At 36.1% G+C, this 25389-nt stretch overlaps 2 protein-coding genes across 2 annotated transcripts in view; both read left to right on the top strand.

The window, feature by feature from the left end:
* fat1b (FAT atypical cadherin 1b) overlaps positions 1-4181 on the top strand; it is a 43468-nt gene extending 39287 nt beyond the window's left edge. Inside the window, exons 27-28 of the mRNA XM_016292002.1 lie at positions 1340-1459; positions 3767-4181. Of these exons, the coding sequence (XP_016147488.1) occupies positions 1340-1459; positions 3767-4149 (503 nt within the window). The 3' untranslated portion in view covers positions 4150-4181. The remainder of the gene's footprint in view (positions 1-1339; positions 1460-3766) is intronic.
* Positions 4182-11544: 7363 nt separating this feature from the next.
* Positions 11545-25389, top strand: part of mtnr1ab (melatonin receptor 1A b) — a 24281-nt gene continuing 10436 nt past the window's right edge. The window contains exon 1 of the mRNA XM_016291979.1: positions 11545-11924. Within this exon, the coding sequence (XP_016147465.1) occupies positions 11738-11924 (187 nt within the window). The 5' untranslated portion in view covers positions 11545-11737. The remainder of the gene's footprint in view (positions 11925-25389) is intronic.

The following is a 25389-nucleotide window of genomic DNA, read 5'->3' as shown; positions in this document are numbered from 1 at the left end:
ACAAGCCACAACACAACAGAAACAAGCCGCAACACAACAGAAACAAGTCACAACACATCATAAACAAGTCGCAATACAACAGAAACAAGTCACAACACAACAAAATTAGCGCAACAGAAACAAGCCACAACACAACAGAAACAAGTCACAACACAACAAAATTAGCACAACAGAAACAAGTCGCAACACAACAGAAACAAGTCGCAACACAACAGAAACAAGCCGCAGCACAACAGAAACAAGTCGCAACACAACAGAAACAAGCCGCAGCACAACAGAAACAAGTCGCAACACAACAGAAACAAGCCGCAGCACAACAGAAACAAGTCGCAACACAACAGAAACAAGCCGCAGCACAACAGAAACAAGTCGCAACACAACAGAAACAAGCCGCAGCACAACAGAAACAAGTCGCAACACAACAGAAACAAGCCGCAACACAACAGAAACAAGCCGCAACACAACAGAAACAAGCCGCAAAACAACAGAAACAAGCTGAAACACAACAGAAACAAGACGCAACACAACAGAAACAAGCTGAAACACAACAGAAACAAGTCGCAACACAACAGAAACAAGTCGCAACACAACAGAAACAAGCCGCAACACAACGAAATTAGCGCAACACAACAGAAACAGGCCGCAACACAAAGAAATTAGCGCAGCACAACAGAAACAGGCCGCAACACAACAGAAACAGGCCGCAACACAACAGAAACAAGCCACAACACAACAAAATTTGTCCTATGTATTGTGTTTTACAGCTATTTAGTTGTAAACTGGGTTTCAAAGTGCAAGTTTTTTTAAAACAATGGCATTATCACCTCTGTTCACCACAATAGTATGCATGTATTGTATGCGCACCATCCAATTTTTGTAACCACGCATACTTTATACACATAGGTCGCACTTGCACATTGGCTTGGTTTTGCAATAATAAGTTGTTCCACAAGGTGGCAACACTGGCCTGGCCGGTTGTTTCACATTGGAAAACGAAACTAAAGAGTCGGAACAACAAAATCAAAATGGTGGAGACTGCAACAACAGCAGGCGGCCACATTGACAATCACTTGTGTGAGAGGGTTATGAGAGAGCCACAACTTTAGTTTAAAAGAGTACAAAGACATTTTTTATGAGTCATAACTGCTGGAGACAAAAAGCACAGACATCGCCAACTACTGGCCTGGCATGAATATTACAGTGTTTTTGGTCGTTTTCGCTGATTCTTGTAGATGGGGATCATTTTGATAACTTTGTCATCTGTATGCAAAACTTTTCAAAAACGCCTTTGTTTGCAGAATTGCTGTTTACTGTTACTTCTTTGTATTCATTCTTCCAGAAAAAGTCCTAGACTTGACTTCCTGTTTAGCAATTGAGGACGACAGCATTTCCTTTTCACATGAAAATAGAGGTCTGCGGTCCATGTGCTCTCTCCAAGCAGACGTCATGGATGAAAACAGTAAGTTGTACTAAAAATTCCACAAATCTGAGACTGTATCATTTAGTTAACACCATTTTTACAAATGCACAGATCAGACAAAAATGTGTTTTGTTATTTTGTGCACCGGTGTATTCATTTGCAACATATGCATCTTTGCTATTTCTGTAATGAATTCAGCCCCCATATGGATTAAATCTGAGTACAGATTCTGAATAGATCCAAAGGGTTTTACAGTGTAAGTGTTATGCTGAATGACTGGATTTTAAAAAGAAAAGCAAGAGATTTCTGCTTTTAGAACCCTTTTAGGACTCTTGCTTTAGTATTTTCATAATGCGTTGGTCTTGCTAGATCTTAATCATGTTTACAATTTCATAGTGGCTTTACAGAACACCTAGTTAGAATCACATTTAAGCTATATCAATATGTTATGTCTCTATGTTGTGTCTGTTATATTTTAGGCTTTATTTATATTTTTAATACATAGGGTCTTTAGTATTGTTTTATGTTAAAAAAAAGTGTAAGATCTGATTTAACAAGTGATTTCTTTGTATTTTACTTTTACAAGCTTTCAAAGTGAAACACCCTGTCAAAACATAGATTGACATGGTGAGAAACAGGTATACAATGTTACATTCATGTCCCGTTGGGTGTTAAATATTTCCCATGAGTCTGTTACTCTAACTCCGTTCCTGCATGGCAGCATGCAGCTGATTGTTTATTTACTCAACGATCAGCACTGACCAAGCTAATCGCATGAAAATTAAGAGATTAATTTAGCTATTTTGAATGTGTATTTAAAACTTTCAAAATGTGAAAATTCCCTTTTCTTTTTCCTTGACTTATCAACAGATGTTTCTCATGAGCTTTGGTACCTTGAGAATCACGTTTTCTTTTTTCTGTGTTTTGTTGTTTTTTATTAGACCCTTCTTGCATGCTCCATTGCTTTAGCAAGCTTGGTTACACTGAACAAATATATAGTTTAGTCATGAATCTCTAGATTGTGCAGGCTGATGGGTTGTTAACGTAACTGATGATATTCAGAGAGTTAAACGACTTGGCACAAGCTGATTGGTTCATGCTGCATATGCAGCCAATGTGCTTACTGCCTTGCATTTATATGGCTGGCTAGCATTCACTAGAGATTCCTGCAGCATGCTTTCAGAGTTTCTCTGAAATGCTCCACCTTCCCCAGCTCCACCTGTATAGATCTGCTACAGGTTATTTTATATGCTATTTGTGCAACAGCAGTATGTCTTAAATACTCACGGCACCGTATCGCCGTATGCATTGGCAGTAGCAAGTTCCTGTACTTGCTTGCAGCAGCAGCAATAATCTACAACTACAGCAATAACCTACAACATCAGCCATTCAGCAGCAGCAGCAGCGTAGCAGATCTATTCCGAGACCAAATACATTAACATTGTCATATCCATCACCATGCTAAAATCTTCAGTGAGTTGTCATGATTAAACTGTGTGAATTTGATAGGTTCTTGTGAATCGGCTATAACAAGATGCACTGGCATCGATCTCAGGGGCACTTTGGTGTTTAATCTTCTTTAACTCTGAGGAGTTATAACAAGCTCTTTCAAACCAGCGTGCTCAGATCTTTCACACGTCTAAGATTAATGAGCCTCAGAACTATCAAAGCATGCCGTAGTCTGAAGATACATGTGAACTTTACTGAAATGTGTGTGTTGTGGAGCTACTTATGGCTGTGAGAATGTGGATGATGTAACAATATACACTACCATTCAAAAGTTTTTATTCAGCAAAGAATCCATTCAATTTATCTAAAATGACAAAAAAGATTATATAATATTGTAATAATTTTTCTAAACATTTCTATTTAAAATAAATGCTGTTCTTTTGAATGTTCTATTCATAAAAGAATCCTGAAAAAATGTGTTTCCGAAAAAATATGAAGCAGCACAATGGTAATAACAACATTGATAATAATTAGAAATGTTTGTTGAGCACCAAGTCAACATGATTTCTGAAGGATCATGTGACACTTAAAACTGGAGTAATGGCTGCTAAAAAAAACACATCACAAGAATAAATTCAAACAACATTTCAAAATATTTTAAAATAGAAAACATGCAGCTTTGGTGAGCAAAAGAGAAAGTGATTTTTTTTCCTCAAAAACAATTTAAAAATCTAACTGACACCAAACTTTTCAACAGTAGTGTATAAACATTTTGGTGACTCTAATGTTTTAATAATGCTTTTTTAAATGCAAACTATCTGTTTATCTACAGTATACTGAGTTCTTTAAAATCTATGATAAATGTGCCAAATTGTCTGGTTTTCTAACTCAAAACAGGCTATTACTGGGATACCTCAGATTGCCTTCAGAATATCTACTCTCCTGGGATCCAAGGTTTTCTCCAGTATGAATTTGTGCAGATGCCCTCTTCCACGCACACTGCTCCAGAAATTCTCGACATGGACTACCTTACTGGTGGCGATGACATTGAGAACTTCCTGCCAGTTCCAGCTCTCCCTCTTAATACTGACATGTCTGCAGTTCCACAGTACGACCAGTATACCAGGCCAGAGGTCCACCACGTCATCCACCCAACAGCAACAGCAAGTCAACATCCCATCCATGACTACCCACAGCCCATTCAAACAAACTTTGGGGTGCCTCAGGGCCCACATATAGGACCTGCTGAGGTTTCTGATTCCTTAGAAAGTCCTTTGTGAGAGCCACACTTCTAAACTCCATCAGACTTACCAGCCAGTGGTTAGAAATTCAATTCTAAGGTTACTGACCATGAAGAACTTCATAAAGCTGTGGCTGGTAACACTACCAGAGACTGAGGTGGGTTTACAGACTCTCATTTGAAATCACCATTAGTCACTAATGCAGAACCATCAGTCTTTAAATGGTAGGATATGTCACTCCTAGAATTGCAATCTTAGGTGCAATCTATTTGTTGAAAAAAATTAGCTCTGGATGACATGACAGTGGACTTGGGTGTTATACTGGCACCTAGTGGTATGGATGAAGCATCATGCAAAACGTTTTTAATTTTTAAAAACATTTTTTTTAGTTATTCATGCCATCAGTCAAACATGCTATTCACAGTCAGTCGTGATTTATTCTGTAATTGAAAACATACAAAACAGGGAGTTAATGTCAAACAAGTAGTTTGGCTCAAGTCATGTGATCTCAACATGGTGGCCCAAGAGGGGACTCGCTCCACGTAGAATAAAACTAGTAGTGCTTTATTTCAATAGTCCACTTTAAACATACTACTAACTATAAATAGCTTTGCAACTACACTTCATCTAACTCTCAGTAATCTGCAACTAGATGTCAACTAACATTAGAGTATTAGTAGACTGTTAGTTTAGGGTTAGTAGAGTAAGCTGAAATATTTGCAAAAATGTCCTGGTTGTCAGATGTGTTGGGGGACCCTGAAATAGTGTTAGTAGATATTAAACATACAGTCTACTAATACTCTAATGACTGCTAGTTAACAGTTGAGTTGCAAAGTTACTTAGAGTTTGTTGAATGTCAGTTAGTACAAATGAACTCTGAATCTTTTTAGGTCTCTGATATGATTTATCTTTACACATTTTAAATAGTCATATGTATTTCTTTTGTATATTTATATTGTATATTTTACTACATATAGTTCAACCCCAAACTCCAATGCCATTGGTTTAGACGCTGTTTACAGTACATTGAAATATTTAACTTGGGGAAAAAAAAATCACACTTCAGCTTTAATTTTTTTTCTTTTTCCATGCTGACATGAATTGACATGAAATTGTCATTCAAATGTTATGGTCAGTGTGGGAATTGTACAGTTGTGAAGTTCACTATGAATTAGTTTTGGGTAATCAGAAACAAATATGACAAGAAAATTCAATTTTAAGTTTTAATTCCTAATGTATTTAATTACTGAGGTTTGTAAATGACTAGTGTCCAGAAAGGGGCATTATTAAATGTGTCATTGTAAAGTAAAAAAAACAAAAAAAAAACAATGTTTCCTTTATGTATTCTTAGATACGTGAGAATACACAATACTTTTCCATGCTGACATGAATTGACATGAAATTGTCATTCAAATGTTATGGTCAGTGTGGGAATTGTACAGTTGTGAAGTTCACTATGAATTCGTTTTGGGTAATCAGAAACAAATATGACAAGAAAATTCAATTTTAAGTTTTAATTCCTAATGTATTTAATTACTGAGGTTTGTAAATGACTAGTGTCCAGAAAGGGGCATTATTAAATGTGTCATTGTAAAGTAAAAAAAAAAAAAAACAATGTTTCCTTTATGTATTCTTAGATACGTGAGAATACACAATACTTTTTTTTATAACAGTAGACAGTTATGTATTGTCTGTTAAATGCTGTGTATATTATTCTCTCCTTTGAAATGTTAATGTTCTGTACGTACAAAAATGAAAATATTTTTTAAGAGATAATACATTATGTTCTGTCTCATTTATGCATTTATAGTGTTTGGGTGATTGTTTCAAGATTATAAAGGACCTGAAGGTCTTTGTTAATGAGTAAGGCATCATGTTGAGGAGCAGAGATAATCTCTATAGCCATATGGTAAGTAAAACACCTGAAGACTACAGGTTTCCTGCTGCTTTAGCTCCTCTGATGCAATCTAACTAGTCTCATTAGTGGAGTTGAAACTTTTCTGAAGCTGTGAAATTTTGCATTTGCAAAGGTTGATGATCCGGAGCTAATAGCAAATGTTCTCAATGGGGTTGTTATGGAAATGACTAGAGGGTCATCTGCTGTCAGGGTCGCCCTTTTATTTCATGGACAAATTATGAGCGTTTTACTCATTTAGAACTGATGGCATGAAAATGTTAACATTTTTATGGGATTAAATGTATTCAAAATATTTGAAATGATGAATTTTTAAATGGCTAATTAATCAAATATCCACAATGGTTTACTACAAAAAAAATCTATACTTCATATTGTATATATGATGAGCACATCAAATAATATCAGCATTGGTGTTTTCGTTTTATTTTTATTTTTTTTAGCAAAACTGAAATGCAGGGTTGCGTGGGAGACCACTCTTTCCATGTTATACACACAATTAAACACTAGAGAGCAGCACACTTAAATAAAGTCAAACAAGCAGCTTGATTGCATGACTGATTGCCTACTGCTAATGAAAGCTAACTGTGCAGAGAAGTTTTATTACAAGACTTTTAGAACTTAATACAGATTCTTTTGATAACGATAACACATAAAAACACTTCATTTTGAGAATATTTCAATTAAAATATATTTTCATTTTAGAATATTGCTGATAGTCAATTGATTGTAAAAGACAAAATATAATGCCCACAGCAGTGCTCAGAGTATACTGAAGGGAAGACAGGTCTATGCTAGTGCATGTCTTACAAATCACTGTATGAGAGTGACAGCACTTAAATGCTTTGACAAGTAGTGACAGAGGCCTGAGGTGAGGAACGGGATGCGTGTGTGTAACACAGTGTGACAGGTTGACCTTGCCTGATGCAGTCATATGACTCATGTGGCCCACCCAGTTCCACAATGAACAACAAATGGTCTAAGGGTCTCCATGAATGGGACTTTATATGTTTAATATAACATACTACCATGCTAATTTTAAGTATTATATCATTTTTCTATTATGGAATCCATAGATGACGTCTGCCAAAATTCACTCCAAATACAATACTCTATCCCACAATGCAATCCTGTGTGACAAATAAATTGAAAGTTCATGTAATTCTGGATTTTTCACATCTTTTTGAGTGAACTGCCAAATAAGATTTTGACACAATTAACTATTGCAAATTAACTATTATGTTTTCAAGAATTTGAACCAATCACTAAAAAATTATCATAAAATGAATGTAGACAATTTTCTTGAATGCTAAACTTTTTTGCACGAGTGCACTCGTATAACCCACTGCACATAGAAGAAGAAGAGACTTGCATGCTTATAATAGATGATTGAATTTCAAATGTCAATGATGGATGGAAATGCTTACCTAAACAAGAGGTGCATGAAAGGGATTTTCAAACTGAGTTCAGACTGTCTAAATATATCTAAATATATATATCTATATATAACCATTTTTAAGCAGCACTTACATACAATCAATGTTCTCCAAAAATATTTGTCAAACATTTTTAAAAGCAGGTTTTACAGACCTTTAACACAGCTTATATATGAGTGATTGTTACGTTTGGAAAAATTCTTTAAACTATTTCATCTGTTAACATTTATTTATCATATGTGCTGCAATACATGTCACATCATGAATTTAATCAACCTTCAAGTGGTTTTAGCATAATATATAATAATGTGGACTTTGTATGTGGGTATTGAATGTAATATTTATTTACATATAAATAAAATAAAAAAATCGAGAAATAATTAGGCACAGTAAAAAGTTATATCCTATAATCCATCTTACTATCTAAAAAAATGCTGTTAAAAAAACACTAAAGTGGACAGAACCACCCATGTGTCAAGAACAGCAACTTCACACCTTTTCTTGTGTCTAGAACATTCAATATTTCAATCTGACCTTTGAGTACTATATCACCTCAAGATTTCATTGAGTATTACACTCATAATTCTCAGGAACACACACACACACACACACACACACACACACCAAGTTCAATTAAACATGTTAATGAGCAGGCCAGGTGGTAATAGCCTGTTTAGTGGGACTAATTGTCGTGTGCAGTCTCCTCACACCTGGCCTCGACAGACGGTGAGAATGCCACGAAATGTTGGATGTCCCTGTTTCAACTCTGTATGGGCACTTACAGCAGCCAGAGCTCTCTTAAGTGCTTTCAAAGCATTTTTGGAAGAAAAAAAAAATACAAAGAATAACCTCTTCATGGCAGCCATTGTTGCTCCTGGCTATTTCCAGGAAAACCAAAAAAATAATAAAATAAATAAATAAAAATGGAAAAATAAACAACAAGCTGCATTCCAGCCTTGAATACCTATTGTGCTCTTTCTATTCAGTCATGCTCGATGTTATTTACCATCCAGAGAAAATACAGAAAGACGTCTCTTGTTGCTGCAATATAGCAATTGTCCACAAAATGAAAGACAAAATAGCCCAACGACACACACACCCTTCTACCTAAATGTCACTTGAAATGATCACTCCTTATCAATTTTCCCTTCAATGCCAACATTTCACAGATAACACAATGGCATTTTTCTTCAACAGTGCACTTCAATTTTGCTGTGACACTGAAAAGTTTGTGCATTTCACAAACAGTCTGTTGGCCTATAACTTTCAAACCTTATATCTCTGACTTTTATCTCTTATAGATTTCATGTCTTGCTGAAAGTTCTATAGGTTGTATTTTATTAGATGACCCTACTGAATACTTGATTCTGATTGGCCAGCGTGTTCATGTTTCTACCGTTTCATATGCATTGGGTAGCATCTTGCATATTAATGAACAATTTTAGAGAAAATGACCTCAGAGGATAATTTTCTAAATTGTAATGGACTTTTTTTAGTCACTTGGTCACTTGTCACCTGGTAGAAACCATTTTTAAGTTTCGGGTTGGGTATAGTTTGAATTTGATAAATTCCGATTCGGATTCTGCTTATCGATTCCAGTTCTTATCGATTCCCAGTTTCGATTCCAATGTGGTTAATAAAATTAAGTCAAACATTTAGATATCAAACATATTTATTCTGTGTCTCTTTTTGCAAAACATTTAATTGTTGCTGAATACCATGAACTAAAATCAGCTGGCTACATAAAAACTGGACTCGGTTAAGAGTTGTTTGTGTGCAAAATAGAGCTCCACGATTCTGGATAATTTTTTTTTAATGGAGGTTGTAGTTCTCTCATAATTCTGAAGAAAAAATATTAGACAACTAAACAAAATCTCATGGAATTTATGAATGGAATGATTCAATGACTTACTCAAGATTTACTTGTTTCATTACTGGATGAATCAGTGTTTTTGAATGAATCTCTTGAATGAATGATTCAAAGACAAATACGTTTTTAACAGCCCCTTTTCGCCACCTAAAAAAATAAAATAATAAAATAAAAAAAGATGCACACACAGGAATTGATTGGTGGAATTGAACTGTTCATTTTGTAACAAGTATCTGATTCCTGACTTATCTGATTCTGGAATTGATTTTCGATTCTCAACCCATAAAGTTCAAGTGACATTTAGAAACAAACACAAAAATTGGAGAATTTAACAGTTAAATGTGATTTTTTTAAGTATAAAGAGTGAAATATATATATTTTTTGTAAAAGTACTCTAATAATCTTTGTTTTATTTATTTATTTGTAATTTTTTTTACAGTGCAGAGTTTATTTTCCTATTCAGCCTATGCGATAGGAGTGTGAGGGTTCATGTCAATAAATGTTAAGATCTGCATTCTTGATGAATGAGCTAATGCAAAACTGTATTGGATTCTTCTTCATTAAATTGTCTCCCAGACTCTAACTCATTAATCTGTTTCGTATCAGATAAGATGATTTTTTTTTGTGACTTGTTAAAGTGCACTTAACTGCTCTTCAAGACCTGGATCAAAAACCAAACCCAAAGCTGTCTGTGCATCGTTCAAGTTATGCTGTCAAAAGTTCAATCAAATGCAATTGTTAACATACAAACTACAGTATATTGATAATGGAGTTTCATAATGGCATACTGTTGGAATTTCAAAGAATTTATAGTCAATCAAAAGATGAGAGTAAAAAAATTACAGAAGTGAGAGTGGTCTAAGGAGTGACATGTTCAGTATTCTAACTCATCTCTTATCTTGTTTTTTTTTAATTTTTTTTTTATGTTAGTCCAAAACATTTGTTACTCTGCCACCTCTTCATAAGGATCCCAATATTAGGAAAGAGAAGCTCGTTTTTAACAGTGTCCTTGATATTGTCAGTTCGACCTTAACAGTTAAAACAGTGCAGACTGTTTTGTCACAATGTAATGAATGTTTAGCAAAAAAGACTGTTACCGAATTGATAATGGAGTTTCATAATGGCATACTGTTGGAATTTCAAAGAATTTATAGTCAATCAAAAGATGAGAGTAAAAAAATTACAGAAGTGAGAGTGGTCTAAGGAGTGACATGTTCAGTATTCTAACTCATCTCTTATCTTGTTTTTTTTTTATTTTTTTTTTATGTTAGTCCAAAATATTTGTTACTCTGCCACCTCTTCATAAGGATCCCAATATTAGGAAAGAGAAGCTCGTTTTTAACAGTGTCCTTGATATTGTCAGTTCGACCTTAACAGTTAAAACAGTGCAGACTGTTTTGTCACAATGTAATGAATGTTTAGCAAAAAAGACTGTTACCTTAGAATGAGGTATTTATATTAAGCCCACAACCCATAAGTAAAAGACATTTACTTAAGTTTTAAAGATATAGTGGCATAATGCATAGAGAGGCTGTGAAAGAGTCTAAATTATCATTGGTTTTGGTGCAAGACACCTTGACCTTAGAAATGGACCTCAGGGAAGAAACATTTCAAATATATGATATAACCCGTTTAACTTGTAACACACTGGAATGTATAGCTTTGACATGTCTGAAATGAAGTGTGTATGAGAGAGATAAACTCGCAACTATTCAGTGTGGTTTATTTAAAGAGGCTGGCACCGACAGGCATCCTCCAATGCAAAGCTAATGCATGGTGCTGAGCTACAGTCCAAAGAGTATTTGGACCACATTACTCTATGACGAATACATTTGGCTGTATGTGCAAATGGACAGCTGCATGGTCTAAAAGGTTGTTTAGTGTTGGAACCTCCAAATTTCATCACAGGTCTTTAACAAATATTCCACACTGAAACGTATTTTCCCCCACGACGCTTTAAACTATGTGAATGTGTCGATTTCGATGTAAATAAAGCATGGATGACCAAAAATAATGAATGAACACATGCATAAATAATCGCTAGGGAATGCAAAAGAAGCAACTCAACCTTCTTCTACCCAAATTCCGAGCCGATTTCGTTGTCTTCCACAGCGGGGCAGCGTAACAGCGATCTGCAGACAGCATCACTCATCCATGGGCATTTGAGAAGAACTTAACTTGCTGTCGGATGTCACATACCAACAATCTGATGTAGACAGAAAGCTATAAAAGTGCGGACAGATGTCCGCGCTCAGACCATGAAGGCGTGCGCTCCATCGAGGACCATGATATGATAACAGACCTTTATTTTACGCACGTTTACGCAAACGCATTAACAGCCACACGTTTTTTCCAATGGGATCAAATCCTATGATTTATGGCGAGGATTATTAAAGTGAAGATAAAATGAAAATAAATGGCAGCCGCTTGATGAACAGTTCTTCACTGAGCCCTCACGAGATCACTCTGAATCGCCCACCCTGGGTCGCCACAACTTTGGGCAGCTTTCTGATCTTCACTATCGTGGTTGATATATTGGGGAACCTCTTGGTGATCTTCTCCGTGTACAGAAACAAGAAACTTCGTAACGCAGGTAAGATCGCTTTTAAACCAAATATGGCAAGCCGTTTAAACATTTATTCGTTTAAAAAAAAATTAATGTCCAGGTGTTTTAATTGCTAGCAAATAATCTATTATTAGTATCTTTTTTATTTCTCCTGTAGCTGTTTATTCGATACTAGTACTACAAATAGTGACTAATATTTAATTAACTAGTCACCAGTAAAGTATTCCTTAAATTCTCCTACTTATTAGTAACATTAGTGACTATCCCATTGTTGCTGGAAACAAATGTAACATTTTTGCTATTGAATTATATGCCATTTCTTGTTATTAATTCTATAATAAACTTATATAGCGTCCACATTTCTGCCTAGTATGTATGATCTTTTCCAGATTTACTAGTACTTATTCATTGTACTTAATATTTATGAAACTAGTATCTATTTAAATTGTAGTAACATTTTTATCTCACTAGTTACAACTATTTTTTACTGGGTTAATGACTATTCAGAATTGCAACTTTATAGTTTATTACAACCTTACTGGGCAGATTTTGGGACCAGGGGTGTTTTACAGGAACTTCTTATCTTCATTTTTGACGTAAGATAAAGTTCTATTTCCCAAGTAAAATTACAAAGCTGACTAAACAGACAAGATATAATTCTAAATTAGAATGTTTCTGTGACACAGCCCCAGGATTCCAGTTAATAAAGTGCTTAAATTACAGGATATTACATATTGACAAAATTACATGCATACTGTTTAACAGTCAGTTTACACTGTACTGTAGTATACAGTGAGTTTTAAGAGTTTATAAATGAATTAGGATATCATGCAGCGTTCTGTATAAACTTGAACTTCTTGCTTAGTATGATTTCCTATTTTCTGACATTCCTGACAGGGTATTGCACTGAATCATAGTGGACAGTAAGGAACAATTTTTTTAGAGGTTTTAGGTAACTGGCCCAATATCAAACAAATGTGAACAGGCCAGTAATTTTCCTGTGAGTGAATGGAGTGCTTATCACCGGTGTCACACCGACCCATATGTCACTTTTCTCTGCCAATAGAGACCTTATGTTGTTCCTCAACTGTGAAGTTTGTGGCACCAGTTTGAAAATTACAAAAGCACTATGGAAAAACAGGTTTTGGACAGTGCCTATGTTTACATTATTACAAAGAAATTCCAATGAACTACTTACATATGCGTTATTATGTGGTGCAGCAGCTTGTTAAAGTTATTGCTGTTGAAATTAAGTTGGCATGTGATAGTATCCAATTTTCATATAATAATTGCTGAAGCTTTTATCACAGTATATGAAAAACACACTCAAGTGCTGTCCTCTTAATAACAAGTTTAATAACTTTTTATTTACAACATCAAGAAGAACCTTTAACATTTAAATACTATAAAACAATACACAATAATATGTATAAGGTATAAACAAATGTTTTAAACAGATACTAAAGAATACAATTATAAAGAACAATAATAAAGAATCAGAACATTTTCAACCAATATCTAGATATTTTCTGTGCTGGCATGTTTTAGTCCAGATTAAAATGTCCAAAAACATAAGTGTAAACAAATGTTTGAAAATAAATATTAAATAATTAAATAATTGGTGTTTTTAATGGACAACAGCAATTCTGAATGACTGTTTGAAAACATGTAAATACTGACTTCCTTTCTTCTGTGTGACAAGTGGATGTGCTTTTCCATAAGTGCCACCTACTGTCAGATAGGAAATCTGCATTTCCATTAAGCCTGTTTCACAGCATATATGCAGTGTTGTATATTTTAACCAGCTAATGTGTTTTAAAAATCTGAACCATTCGGATAACAGAATTATTCACAGTATTTTGAAGTGACCACAATAACAACACCAAACTTTTCAGTCCATTTTGACATATTTCAGCATACTTGTCAGTTGTTTAAAATAAATTACTTATTTATTATATTTGTTTTGTAACATTTCCTCCTCTACTCTATATAGTGCACCATGTTCTTTGATTAGTGCATCAAATTAACCCAGTAATTGTCCCATTAGCCTCCTGCGATGTGTTCTTCATTATGTTTCTCACTAGTGAGAGGACCTCCCATGGCCCGTTGTAAAGACCACTGACCCAGTGTGAATATTCAATTAGCAATCATTCCACCACATATCCAAAGTTACAGTTACTCAAAAAGCACGCATACATGCACGGTCAAACGAGCACGCACATATTCGCTCATCATTGTTCTTCTGTGGTGAAACAAAGTGGTTCCTCTCCTCCCCATTGTGGTCTATCTGTTTTATTTAAGCTACTCAACCTCAAAGACTCTATCTGCTGTGGCACCACTGTCTGTTTAGATTATTCAGACCAACCATTCCCTGCTGTTAGGTAATCCTCATTTCAACACAGCCAGTGTACCTACATCATAAAATTACAAATGAAACTCCACCTGAGAGCTAGCATTGATATGCTGCTGGACTATATGCATCTTATAACTTGGGACCAGCTGTATATTTCAAGGTAAAGGTAATCAATTTGTGCGTTTCCTGTGAATCGAACCCATGACCTTTGTGTTGTGAGCATCATCCACTACCAGCTGAGCTACAGGAACTCCATGCGCGTGTTTAGATTCCCTTTTGACATTTCTCAATGTCTCGCACATTGTAACAGAGCCCGTCTTCTCTGTGCAACTCTCATCTCTAACTACTGTTCTTTAGTTGCTCTGACGCCGCTTATGAGCCCAAGGCGGTCTTATTAGATGAAGTTCACTGTTCATTCAAGAGGAACTCTTCTCTACCAATTATTCACAGAGGCTGTGTGAGTGGAAGAAGGGCCCTTTTAGCAGGCTCGGTTACTGAACATGGGTGGAACGAGGACAAAATCTTTCTAGAGAATAAAGTGATTACTTACAGTAATTTTAAATATCATCATCTATAAGTCTTGTTCAAAGTGTATTCCTTAGGATATAAAATAATGGTACTGATGATTTAAAAGCTATTGTTCAGGTTTAACTGAACAATGATGCAATTGTTGAAAATTTACTGTTACACGTTTGAATGCTCCGATTGCTCTTTGCAACAAAATTGGTTGCTGACTCAAGCTCCAAAAAGAACAAGACAAGACAGGCAGAGAGAGAAAGAGTGAGAGACAGACAGATTCCCATGACAAATTTTCCCATTCCAAATCTTCTAAAGTCATGCAATTTAAGACTATAGAATTAACTGTAGCTTTAAATGACAAGACAATTACATATGCATATAAAATCATATTGAAATAAATATACTAACTGTCTGATTCCTAAAGATTACTTTTTTGCAGGGTCATATACCCTTGTTTTACCTTGCAGTTTTGTTGTTATGCTGTATTGCCTCGTGGAAACTCCCTAATGTTTTGCTTTTTACCATGAAGCTTTATTTATTCTTGAGGAGTTCATGTCCTCACTTCTGCCCGACTTGGCCCTCGGCCTGCCCTTTGGGCTGGTTTCGATGCCAGTGGCCAACAAACTGTACTGATGCTGCGCTCAGTTACAGAATGACTCACTTTTGAAGATCCACTCTTGGCTTGTCCACTGTTAATCACAGCCAGAAATGCCTGGTCCACCACTTTGTCAGTCAAACGTCACAGTCCTTTGCGCAAAGAGAAAGTTTGCAAACTGACTGAAATTATAATATTTTGTTTTGTAAACTGAGATCAAATAACGAAATAAAATAACAATAACATTATAATATAACATTATAACATCCTTAAAAATCATTAGAAAATTTATTTATAAATAAATAAAAACCTTGAACAAAATAAGTTGTGAGAAATAAAGATTAATAGACTAAAACTGTGACATGAAAAACGCCTAAATCCAACAAAAGTAGGATATTAACTTGGAATGTTTAGATTACATTTAAGGAGGTGTGCATTATGCCATAAAAAAATAAAACGATTGAAAAGGTGGCTTATTGTTGAGTGTTATAGGCTAGGCCTAGTTCTAACACATATTTTGGCACTATAGTCACATTCATGTCACAAATGAAAGGCTTTGAAACTTACATTTAATAATTCGCTGGTGTATTTCAGCAGGTCACACATATTTATTCGTTATCTGGCCTTTTTTAACACATTTATTCCCATCTACAGAGCCCATGACATGCCGAAAATTATGTCCATGAATTAAGAAATGTATTACTAACTATGGGATTACATCTCTGCCGCAATTCTGCAAAAACTAAAAGTGCGTTTTGCACGCGCGCGAACTGAGTTTTGTGGAGAAAATGTTTGTCTCGCAAAGAAGAAAGTATTTCGAGCGCATGAAAATCAATTTTGCATTTAAAATACGTTTTTGGATGTGTGCAGACCTTCTCTTTTGCACGTGCAACATTTCACTAGCTTGCTCACCTAATGCCGGCCCTCAGTGCTCTCTAAATGCCAACAGCTCGCTTGCTCAACACAACCCAGCATTACAATATGCCATAATTCCAGCCAATAAGAGATGAGGCTGCTAAATTCTGATTGTATGCCTTGACAACCAATCACAACATTCCTTGCATTACCTCGACAGCAGAAATGCCTGGTCCACCACTTTGTCAGTCAAACGTCACAGTCCTTTGCGCAAAGAGAAAGTTTGCAAACTGACTGAAATTATAATATTTTGTTTTGTAAACTGAGATCAAATAACGAAATAAAATAACAATAACATTATAATATAACATTATAACATCCTTAAAAATCATTAGAAAATTTATTTATAAATAAATAAAAACCTTGAACAAAATAAGTTGTGAGAAATAAAGATTAATAGACTAAAACTGTGACATGAAAAACGCCTAAATCCAACAAAAGTAGGATATTAACTTGGAATGTTTAGATTACATTTAAGGAGGTGTGCATTATGCCATAAAAAAATAAAACGATTGAAAAGGTGGCTTATTGTTGAGTGTTATAGGCTAGGCCTAGTTCTAACACATATTTTGGCACTATAGTCACATTCATGTCACAAATGAAAGGCTTTGAAACTTACATTTAATAATTCGCTGGTGTATTTCAGCAGGTCACACATATTTATTCGTTATCTGGCCTTTTTTAACACATTTATTCCCATCTACAGAGCCCATGACATGCCGAAAATTATGTCCATGAATTAAGAAATGTATTACTAACTATGGGATTACATCTCTGCCGCAATTCTGCAAAAACTAAAAGTGCGTTTTGCACGCGCGCGAACTGAGTTTTGTGGAGAAAATGTTTGTCTCGCAAAGAAGAAAGTATTTCGAGCGCATGAAAATCAATTTTGCATTTAAAATACGTTTTTGGATGTGTGCAGACCTTCTCTTTTGCACGTGCAACATTTCACTAGCTTGCTCACCTAATGCCGGCCCTCAGTGCTCTCTAAATGCCAACAGCTCGCTTGCTCAACACAACCCAGCATTACAATATGCCATAATTCCAGCCAATAAGAGATGAGGCTGCTAAATTCTGATTGTATGCCTTGACAACCAATCACAACATTCCTTGCATTACCTCGACAGCAGAAGAGGACAAACATACAGTGCATGCATAATTATTATGCAAGTTGATATTCTGATCATATTTTTTTCCAAGCACATTTTACCAATTCCAAACTACATCAATCTTAATAACTACTATTAATTTAATTAATTTAACATCTACTTGTATTTAATCATTTATAATTTATATATAATTATTCATGAAGGCAGGAAGTGAAAAATGTCTTATATTCAGGTGTGCATAACTGGCCGAAAGAGACGCAAGTCTGCCAGACAGACAAAAACTTTTGTTCTTAATTTATATGCTGCTTTGTACTATTTTCAATTTTGCACTGTTTTAATTGTACACGGCAACGCTGCAGTCGTTTCGGCAATACAAATGTAAAAATATATTGCAGTAATAAGAAACTGTCCCGAGACTTCATGTAGGCCTAATACTTTTTAGTTTCATTATTGGGCAATTCCAGCGTTACGGAATGACATTCGCAATCAAAACCTGAAATATAAATTCTTACAGAATGTATTCATTACCAGTATATTGAACCATCTCTTTATATTTTTCTAAATCCCTGAAAACAGAGTCCAGACATCAGAAAAGTATCCGTCTAAACGTGTTTTATATTTTAGATTTGGGAAATCACATGCGTTACGGACGTGACAAAAAAGACACCGGTTTTTGGGAGACAACATATTTATAGACGTTCTGTGATTTACAATGCACAAACCAGAAGCAACAATATCGACAGAATGGAGAAGGGTTGACCATTCACAAAACATAAAATATAAATTTTATTTCAATTTTCGTTTTTTTGTGTTTCAGAGGAAAAATCAATGTTAAGGAAGTGACATCTCTCCCTTACGGACCGTTCTGAAAGCAGAATTTATGCAAACGCTTATAAAATGCTTTAAAAACTTTATCAGAGATGTCTAGAGGGTATTTAATAGGGCTGCCCCCACTAAAGATTTTTCTAATTACTTGTGGTCGTTCATTTAAGTCATTATTCAACTAATCGCACACTGAAAAAAGTTTTTCAAGCAGTAGGTACTTCATCCAATTAATAATTTGTCTTTCAGTTAAATTGACCATTATTTGTTTTATTTTTCAAGTAATATTTTTTTAAATAGAAACATTTTTCATTAAGAGCTCAATTAAATCATGTTTGTTTTGACGAATGTAAAATATCAAGGTTAGATTAACTCTAGGTTAGCCTAAAGTTAGATTACGTTTATATCATGACCACGCCTCCTCACACTGGTGCTGCGAGTCAGTTAACGACACCATTTTGTCACAGTAATGTGATTGTGTGTGAATTCAGCGAGCTGTGGATGAGAAGGTGGAAACTTTGTTTTAGATAAGTTAGGTGTATGGACGTTATTTCCCGCCATTTACCTTTTATCGCACTTCCTTTTCCTCCAGAGACTGTGATCGGCGAAAAGTTTGTCTAAACGATGGAACATTTCTCATCCGTTAGCGAGCCAGTTTTCTCACTCGCCTGCAGCGGACAAAACCGCGCTTGAACCCCGGACCAGCGAGATCGACTGAGATTATTTTCGTCTTTTCCTTTTTCTTTTTCACTCGATGTTGTTTATGAGGAGTGTAAGTTAATTTTACTCATACAGCAGCCGCGATTGCAGCGGAGGAGAGACGATGGTGGCGCTAATATGGTGAGTGCAATAATTGAACGACCGTTTAATAGACACGGCTGTTGTTAGAAAGAGTAAGTTTAAATTAATTAACGGTATAAATACAAAAACGGATGAATATACTTCTGTTCTATCTAGGTTCAGAAACCTAATGACTATCTTATTTTGGAAGGAAGAAGAAATGGAAGAGATGCTTTGGAAGTGTAAGTATGGCCCTCATAACTGAAAAGAGAGCACAACTAACGTTATATAAACATAACGTTATGTTCTCCCCCCAGCCTGGAGAACTCCAAATGGGGGCGGGAGCTCCAAAATAGGGCGTGGCTTCCTCCCATTGACAGACAGGCACATGACACGCATGCACAATTATTTCCCCCAATCCACTTCAATGCAAACTCCGCCCCACAGCTGATTCTAACCTCCTCACACTGGTGCTGCGAGTCAGTTAACGACACCATTTTGTCACAGTAATGTGATTGTGTGTGAATTCAGCGAGCTGTGGATGAGAAGGTGGAAACTTTGTTTTAGATAAGTTAGGTGTATGGACGTTATTTCCCGCCATTTACCTTTTATCGCACTTCCTTTTCCTCCAGAGACTGTGATCGGCGAAAAGTTTGTCTAAACGATGGAACATTTCTCATCCGTTAGCGAGCCAGTTTTCTCACTCGCCTGCAGCGGACAAAACCGCGCTTGAACCCCGGACCAGCGAGATCGACTGAGATTATTTTCGTCTTTTCCTTTTTCTTTTTCACTCGATGTTGTTTATGAGGAGTGTAAGTTAATTTTACTCATACAGCAGCCGCGATTGCAGCGGAGGAGAGACGATGGTGGCGCTAATATGGTGAGTGCAATAATTGAACGACCGTTTAATAGACACGGCTGTTGTTAGAAAGAGTAAGTTTAAATTAATTAACGGTATAAATACAAAAACGGATGAATATACTTCTGTTCTATCTAGGTTCAGAAACCTAATGACTATCTTATTTTGGAAGGAAGAAGAAATGGAAGAGATGCTTTGGAAGTGTAAGTATGGCCCTCATAACTGAAAAGAGAGCACAACTAACGTTATATAAACATAACGTTATGTTCTCCCCCCAGCCTGGAGAACTCCAAATGGGGGCGGGAGCTCCAAAATAGGGCGTGGCTTCCTCCCATTGACAGACAGGCACATGACACGCATGCACAATTATTTCCCCCAATCCACTTCAATGCAAACTCCGCCCCACAGCTGATTCTAAAGTTTTTATTGGTTGTGTCGAATTAAAGTGTTGATTTCCTACACTATGCTACAAAAAATGCTAACCCCTAAACCTACCCCACACCTGACCCTAATCTTAACCAGTGAAATTGACTGCACGGTGGGATTGGCACTGAATAGCGTGGTAAAGAAAGTTGCAGTTCAGGAGATAAACAGTTAATAAGATTATGCGATATAAGATCGTTCCGTAACTCCCCAACCGGACCTCACCGGACAATGGCACCTTTTTAGTTACACCCAGCATCACTACCCCCTCCTCTCCTGCAAATTTTGTGCCCCGGGACGCCCCTGTTGCTTGGAACAAAGCGATAGAGTAAAATCTTTCCCCTACGCTGCGCTGATGGCTCACGGGAGAGTTTGTGGGTGATTCCTGTTTATTTCATGAAGCAGAGGTTCAAACTCCAGTCCGAACACCACTGGCCACGAGCTTTGGGCTCTGCTCTCACGGAGAATATTTATTTATATAGCATATTTTATTTTAGATCAACTAGAAACAATGTTTAATTTATAAAGTTTTATTTTGAAATGTAAGTCAATAACAATTGGTCGAAGCCAGAGCCAATGGTGATAGTCTTTGCGCAAAGAGACCCCGCCCCATTTTGGAGGTTCTGCCCACTTTTGGAGTTCACGCCCCATTTTGGAGATCTCCGGTCTACAGTTATACCTACTTGGCGAGCTCCGCAGCAGACTTCTACCCGACAGTCAAAGCGGCATTACGTCACGAAAGTGCGGACTCCGAGGAAGACCGCAAGGGTTTAGGGTGCCATTTGGGACAGGAGAGAGAGAGAGCGAGAGAGAGAGAGAGAGAGAGAGAGAGAGAGAGAGCGAGAGAGAGCGAGAGAGGGAGAGCGAGAGAGAGAGTGCGAGAGAGAGCGAGAGAGGGAGAGCGAGAGAGAGCGCGAGAGAGAGAGTGCGAGAGAGAGGCGGAGTTTTGTGCATCGTGTGGCGTGCGTGTGTGGGTTACACCAAATACACAAAATAATGATCTTTTAAAAAAGCATCATATGACCCCTTTAACTGAAAAGATCTTGTACTGACACATCTTAAAATGTCAGTGCGATTGTCGTGTCTCAAGGTGCACACCAGTAAAGTTCTTAAGGCATTTTTATAAAAGTTATATAAATATCCAAATTTAACCAAGGCCTAGTCCTGGCTTAAGCTAAGCCTGTCTGTGAAACCCTGTCTCTATGTTCAAACATGGAAGTTATACAAGAACGAAACAATCTCGTTGTTCACATCAGGCATGTACATACATTTAAATTACTTCATGCACTAAAATGTTTATGCCACCTCACAGCAAAACTCCAGATCAGCTGTATGTCATGTGAGTTAACTGAGACCTGTTCTGAGGAGGATCACTTTATTGACTGGCACACTGCACAATTAAATGTAAACCCTTAAGTCAGATGCCCTTATAAAGACTGTAACTTTAATGTTTGCTCTTCACAGAAAAGTTGTCAAGGACAATCCTTACATCACCCAGATGGTATTTTAAAGACCAGTTCTTTTCACAGTAAACCAGGTATGTATAAGTGCATTCATCCCGTGTTGTATTTGCCATAATTACAAGATTACAACTTGGAAAAAAGAATTCATGTCCTTGTAGAACTCATAATTACCATCTGTAATCTGTGAATTTTCTGAGAGCTTCTACTTGTATCTCATGACTGTACCTGACTGCTGCAGATTAATTTAGGCATCGATAGTATTGCCATAGAAACGCACAGTTCCCGTCATGTGGGTTAACTGAGACCTGTTCTGAGGAGGATCACTTTATTGACTGGCACACTGCACAATTAAATGTAAACCCTTAAGTCAGATGCCCTTATAAAGACTGTAACTTTAATGTTTGCTCTTCACAGAAAAGTTGTCAAGGACAATCCTTACATCACCCAGATGGTATTTTAAAGACCAGTTCTTTTCACAGTAAACCAGGTATGTATAAGTGCATTCATCCCGTGTTGTATTTGCCATAATTACAAGATTACAACTTGGAAAAAAGAATTCATGTCCTTGTAGAACTCATAATTACCATCTGTAATCTGTGAATTTTCTGAGAGCTTCTACTTGTATCTCATGACTGTACCTGACTGCTGCAGATTAATTTAGGCATCGATAGTATTGCCATAGAAACGCACAGTTCCCGGTCCAAGGACATGGAACAGCTCTAAGTAGAACATGGTGTGAACACAGCACATGATCTTGAGTATTTGACAACAGCATTATCTAACTGACTTGATAATGTCTTTATCGATCTGTTTCTCCCTCTGTTAGGATGCAGCTGACAAGACAGACTCCAGTAAGAATCCTCAGTGTTGATCAAGCAAGTCCACATCTAACCCAGCTAGAGTGGGAATCATCTTGGAAGAAAACTTTGTAATGGATGAACCGACCGATCTCAGGCCTTCTATGTCCATTTTTTCAGACTGATTTATGCTCTGCACCTGGACTAAGTGTATGAAAAGCACTTTATATTTTATTCAGCAGGTAATGCTCAACCTCGGAAAAGGTGAGTTAGCGCCTAAGATTCACTACTGTCAATATTGTGAACTCAGAGTGGAATAAAATCTTATAGTTTTGATGCAGTTTGTTGTTATTCTGAGATAAACTGTTTTATGTTAGTTTGTTAAACTAGTTTTTTCATGTTTTATGGGGAAATGTTTTCAGATAAAAATTCATGTTTTGTTGTGTTTTTAAATTAACATTTGGAATTGAATTAAAATAAAATGGAAAAGTGCATGAATGTTCCTTTATTTGTTTGCTTTTTTCTTAATTTTCTAGTTTAACAAATTGGAAAAATAAAACAACTGATATAGATTTAACTTGGAAATTACACTGAAAAAAATGCTTCATTCAACCAATAAAAAAATTTTAGGGTAATGATTCACATCTATATTTTTTTAACTTGAGCCAAATGAAAAATAACTTGCCCTAAACAATATTTTCTATGTCTATGAAAACTATAAAAAAAAATTTATATTAAGAATTTTTGTTTTGATTAAATCTATATTTTTTTGTTTGGATCAAAAATAGAATTTAAATTAGTTGACTTTCTTCAACAAGAAAAATTTGTGCTACTTTGTGCCAGGTTTTATAAAATAGTTTTCATAGACATTGAAAATATTGTTTAGGGCAAGTTATTTATTTTTCATTGGCTCAAGTTAAAAAATATAGATGTGAATCATTACCCTACATTTTTTTAATTGGATGAATTAAACTTTTTTTCACATTTATATGAACATCTATAATCCATAATGAGCCTTAATAGTCTAGCCCAGTGTTTCCCAACCGGGGTGCCGTCTGTCGAGACCAGGGGTGCCGTGTAAAAAAACATTTTTAAAATATTTTTAAATTGCTAAAATGAATCAAAAAAGCATCTATTATATAATATCCATTTCTGATGTCGGCAGTAATTAGAGATGCACCAAAATTTCGGCTCCCGAAAATTAGTTCACCGCTCAGTTGACGCTCTGCGTATTATCCCACTCTATGCGTGTGCGCTCCGCTCAGTCGCTCCACTCAGTCGCTCCACTCGTATACTGTTCATGCGAATCGGAACAGCAAAGTCCACTCAAAAATTGAGCCGACAGGAAACATGGATGTAGTACAGTATTGTTTCTGTCTGCAATAGCCCTACTGTGTTGTAGCATGGTGTGGTATATGGGCAACTCTGGTAACGCTGCCCTCTCATTCATTGATCTGCTAACCGTTATGTTATGCTCAAGTGTCCTCTGATAATAATAGCTTTCTAGGACTAAACATTATTTGGATAATTGGTAAAAAAATGTTTTAATATTTGAACCCTACTGTTAGACCTACCTGAAAAACTAAAAAGCAATTTATTTAATTCAAAGGCCTGACGTTATTTTTTATTTGTGCTATCATTATTAATTTCTTTTTGTTCTTATTTTATTATTGACTGCTTACTTGTAATTTTTTATTCAATTCAAAGTTTAAAATCAAGCTATCTCGTGCTACTGCACCAAAATTACTCAGCTGTAAAATAAAAAAAAACACTGAATGAGCAAAAATTTGTGAGATAGCTAGTTATAATGGAAATTAAATAATGTTTACATATGTATAAAAGCCTACATTAAAATCTGTCATATAAATTGGTCTCTTCATTAGAAATTAGCCTACTGATTGCCACCATTGATGGACAATTTTTTCTATAATATAAAAAATATCTGTATGACATTATATTCTGCAGTTCTTCCCTGTTGTACCGAATATCTATAATTTTCAAATTATCATATCGAAGTTAGAAATTCAAATATTGTGACAAAATTAATTTTGTAGGGTGCCACAAGTTTGTTAAAATTTCCAAAGGGTGCCGCGGCTAAAAAAAGGTTGGGAAACACTGGGCTAGCCTATTCCGCGCTCAAGCATATGCATTAAGTTTGCCACAAACCACAGGCAGAAGTAGCCTAATAATTTTGAAAAAAGAGTCATTTTAATTATTTATTAATAAACTAATGTTTTCTTGTCGGCTGCAAGAGGAAATTCACGGTGCTGACTCTCATCTGGGAGAAATGCAATCTTCATACAGACTATATAATCAGGCAGTATTTGCTTTTGTTTTGAATTGGTTCGTCTACGTCGCTATGTGGGAATATTTGCATAACGTCGCCCAAATGTTCACGCAAAGAAAGAAGGCTTAACTTTTATTCTCGCTGTTGCCACCGCTGCCATGTTGTGGAGTCGCTGTGTGTTTTGTTGTGAAAGCAAAACTACTTTGTTTGGTCTTCCAAAAGAGGACACGACTAGAAATCAGTGGTTAAGTTGTATTTACAACACTGTTCCAGAACAGTTCAACCCAAATATTCAGATGTGTGCTGCGCATTTTATGGAGGATGAGGACTGTTTCCTGAACCAGTAGCCTACAATGCGTCTGTGGCACAAAGGCTGTTTCTATAAAGTTGGGCAGTTCCAACTTTGCAAGGACAGTCTGGTGCTTCTGACTCACAGCTTGTAAATACGTTTTTTATATTTAAATAATTTGCCAATGATGATTCAAACGCGAGTTTTGAGCAGTGTAGAGTAGCACTTGTTGTTTGTTGTTTCTGCAATCACAAATGTAGACATGGTTTTATGTTTACGCG

This window comes from Sinocyclocheilus grahami, unplaced genomic scaffold, assembly GCF_001515645.1.
Source record: "Sinocyclocheilus grahami isolate Dianchi unplaced genomic scaffold, SAMN03320097.WGS_v1.1 scaffold279.1, whole genome shotgun sequence".
Lineage (NCBI taxonomy): Eukaryota > Metazoa > Chordata > Actinopteri > Cypriniformes > Cyprinidae > Sinocyclocheilus > Sinocyclocheilus grahami.
The sequence above is the reverse complement of the archived record's forward strand: the minus strand, read 5'-3'. Positions and strand labels throughout refer to the sequence as shown.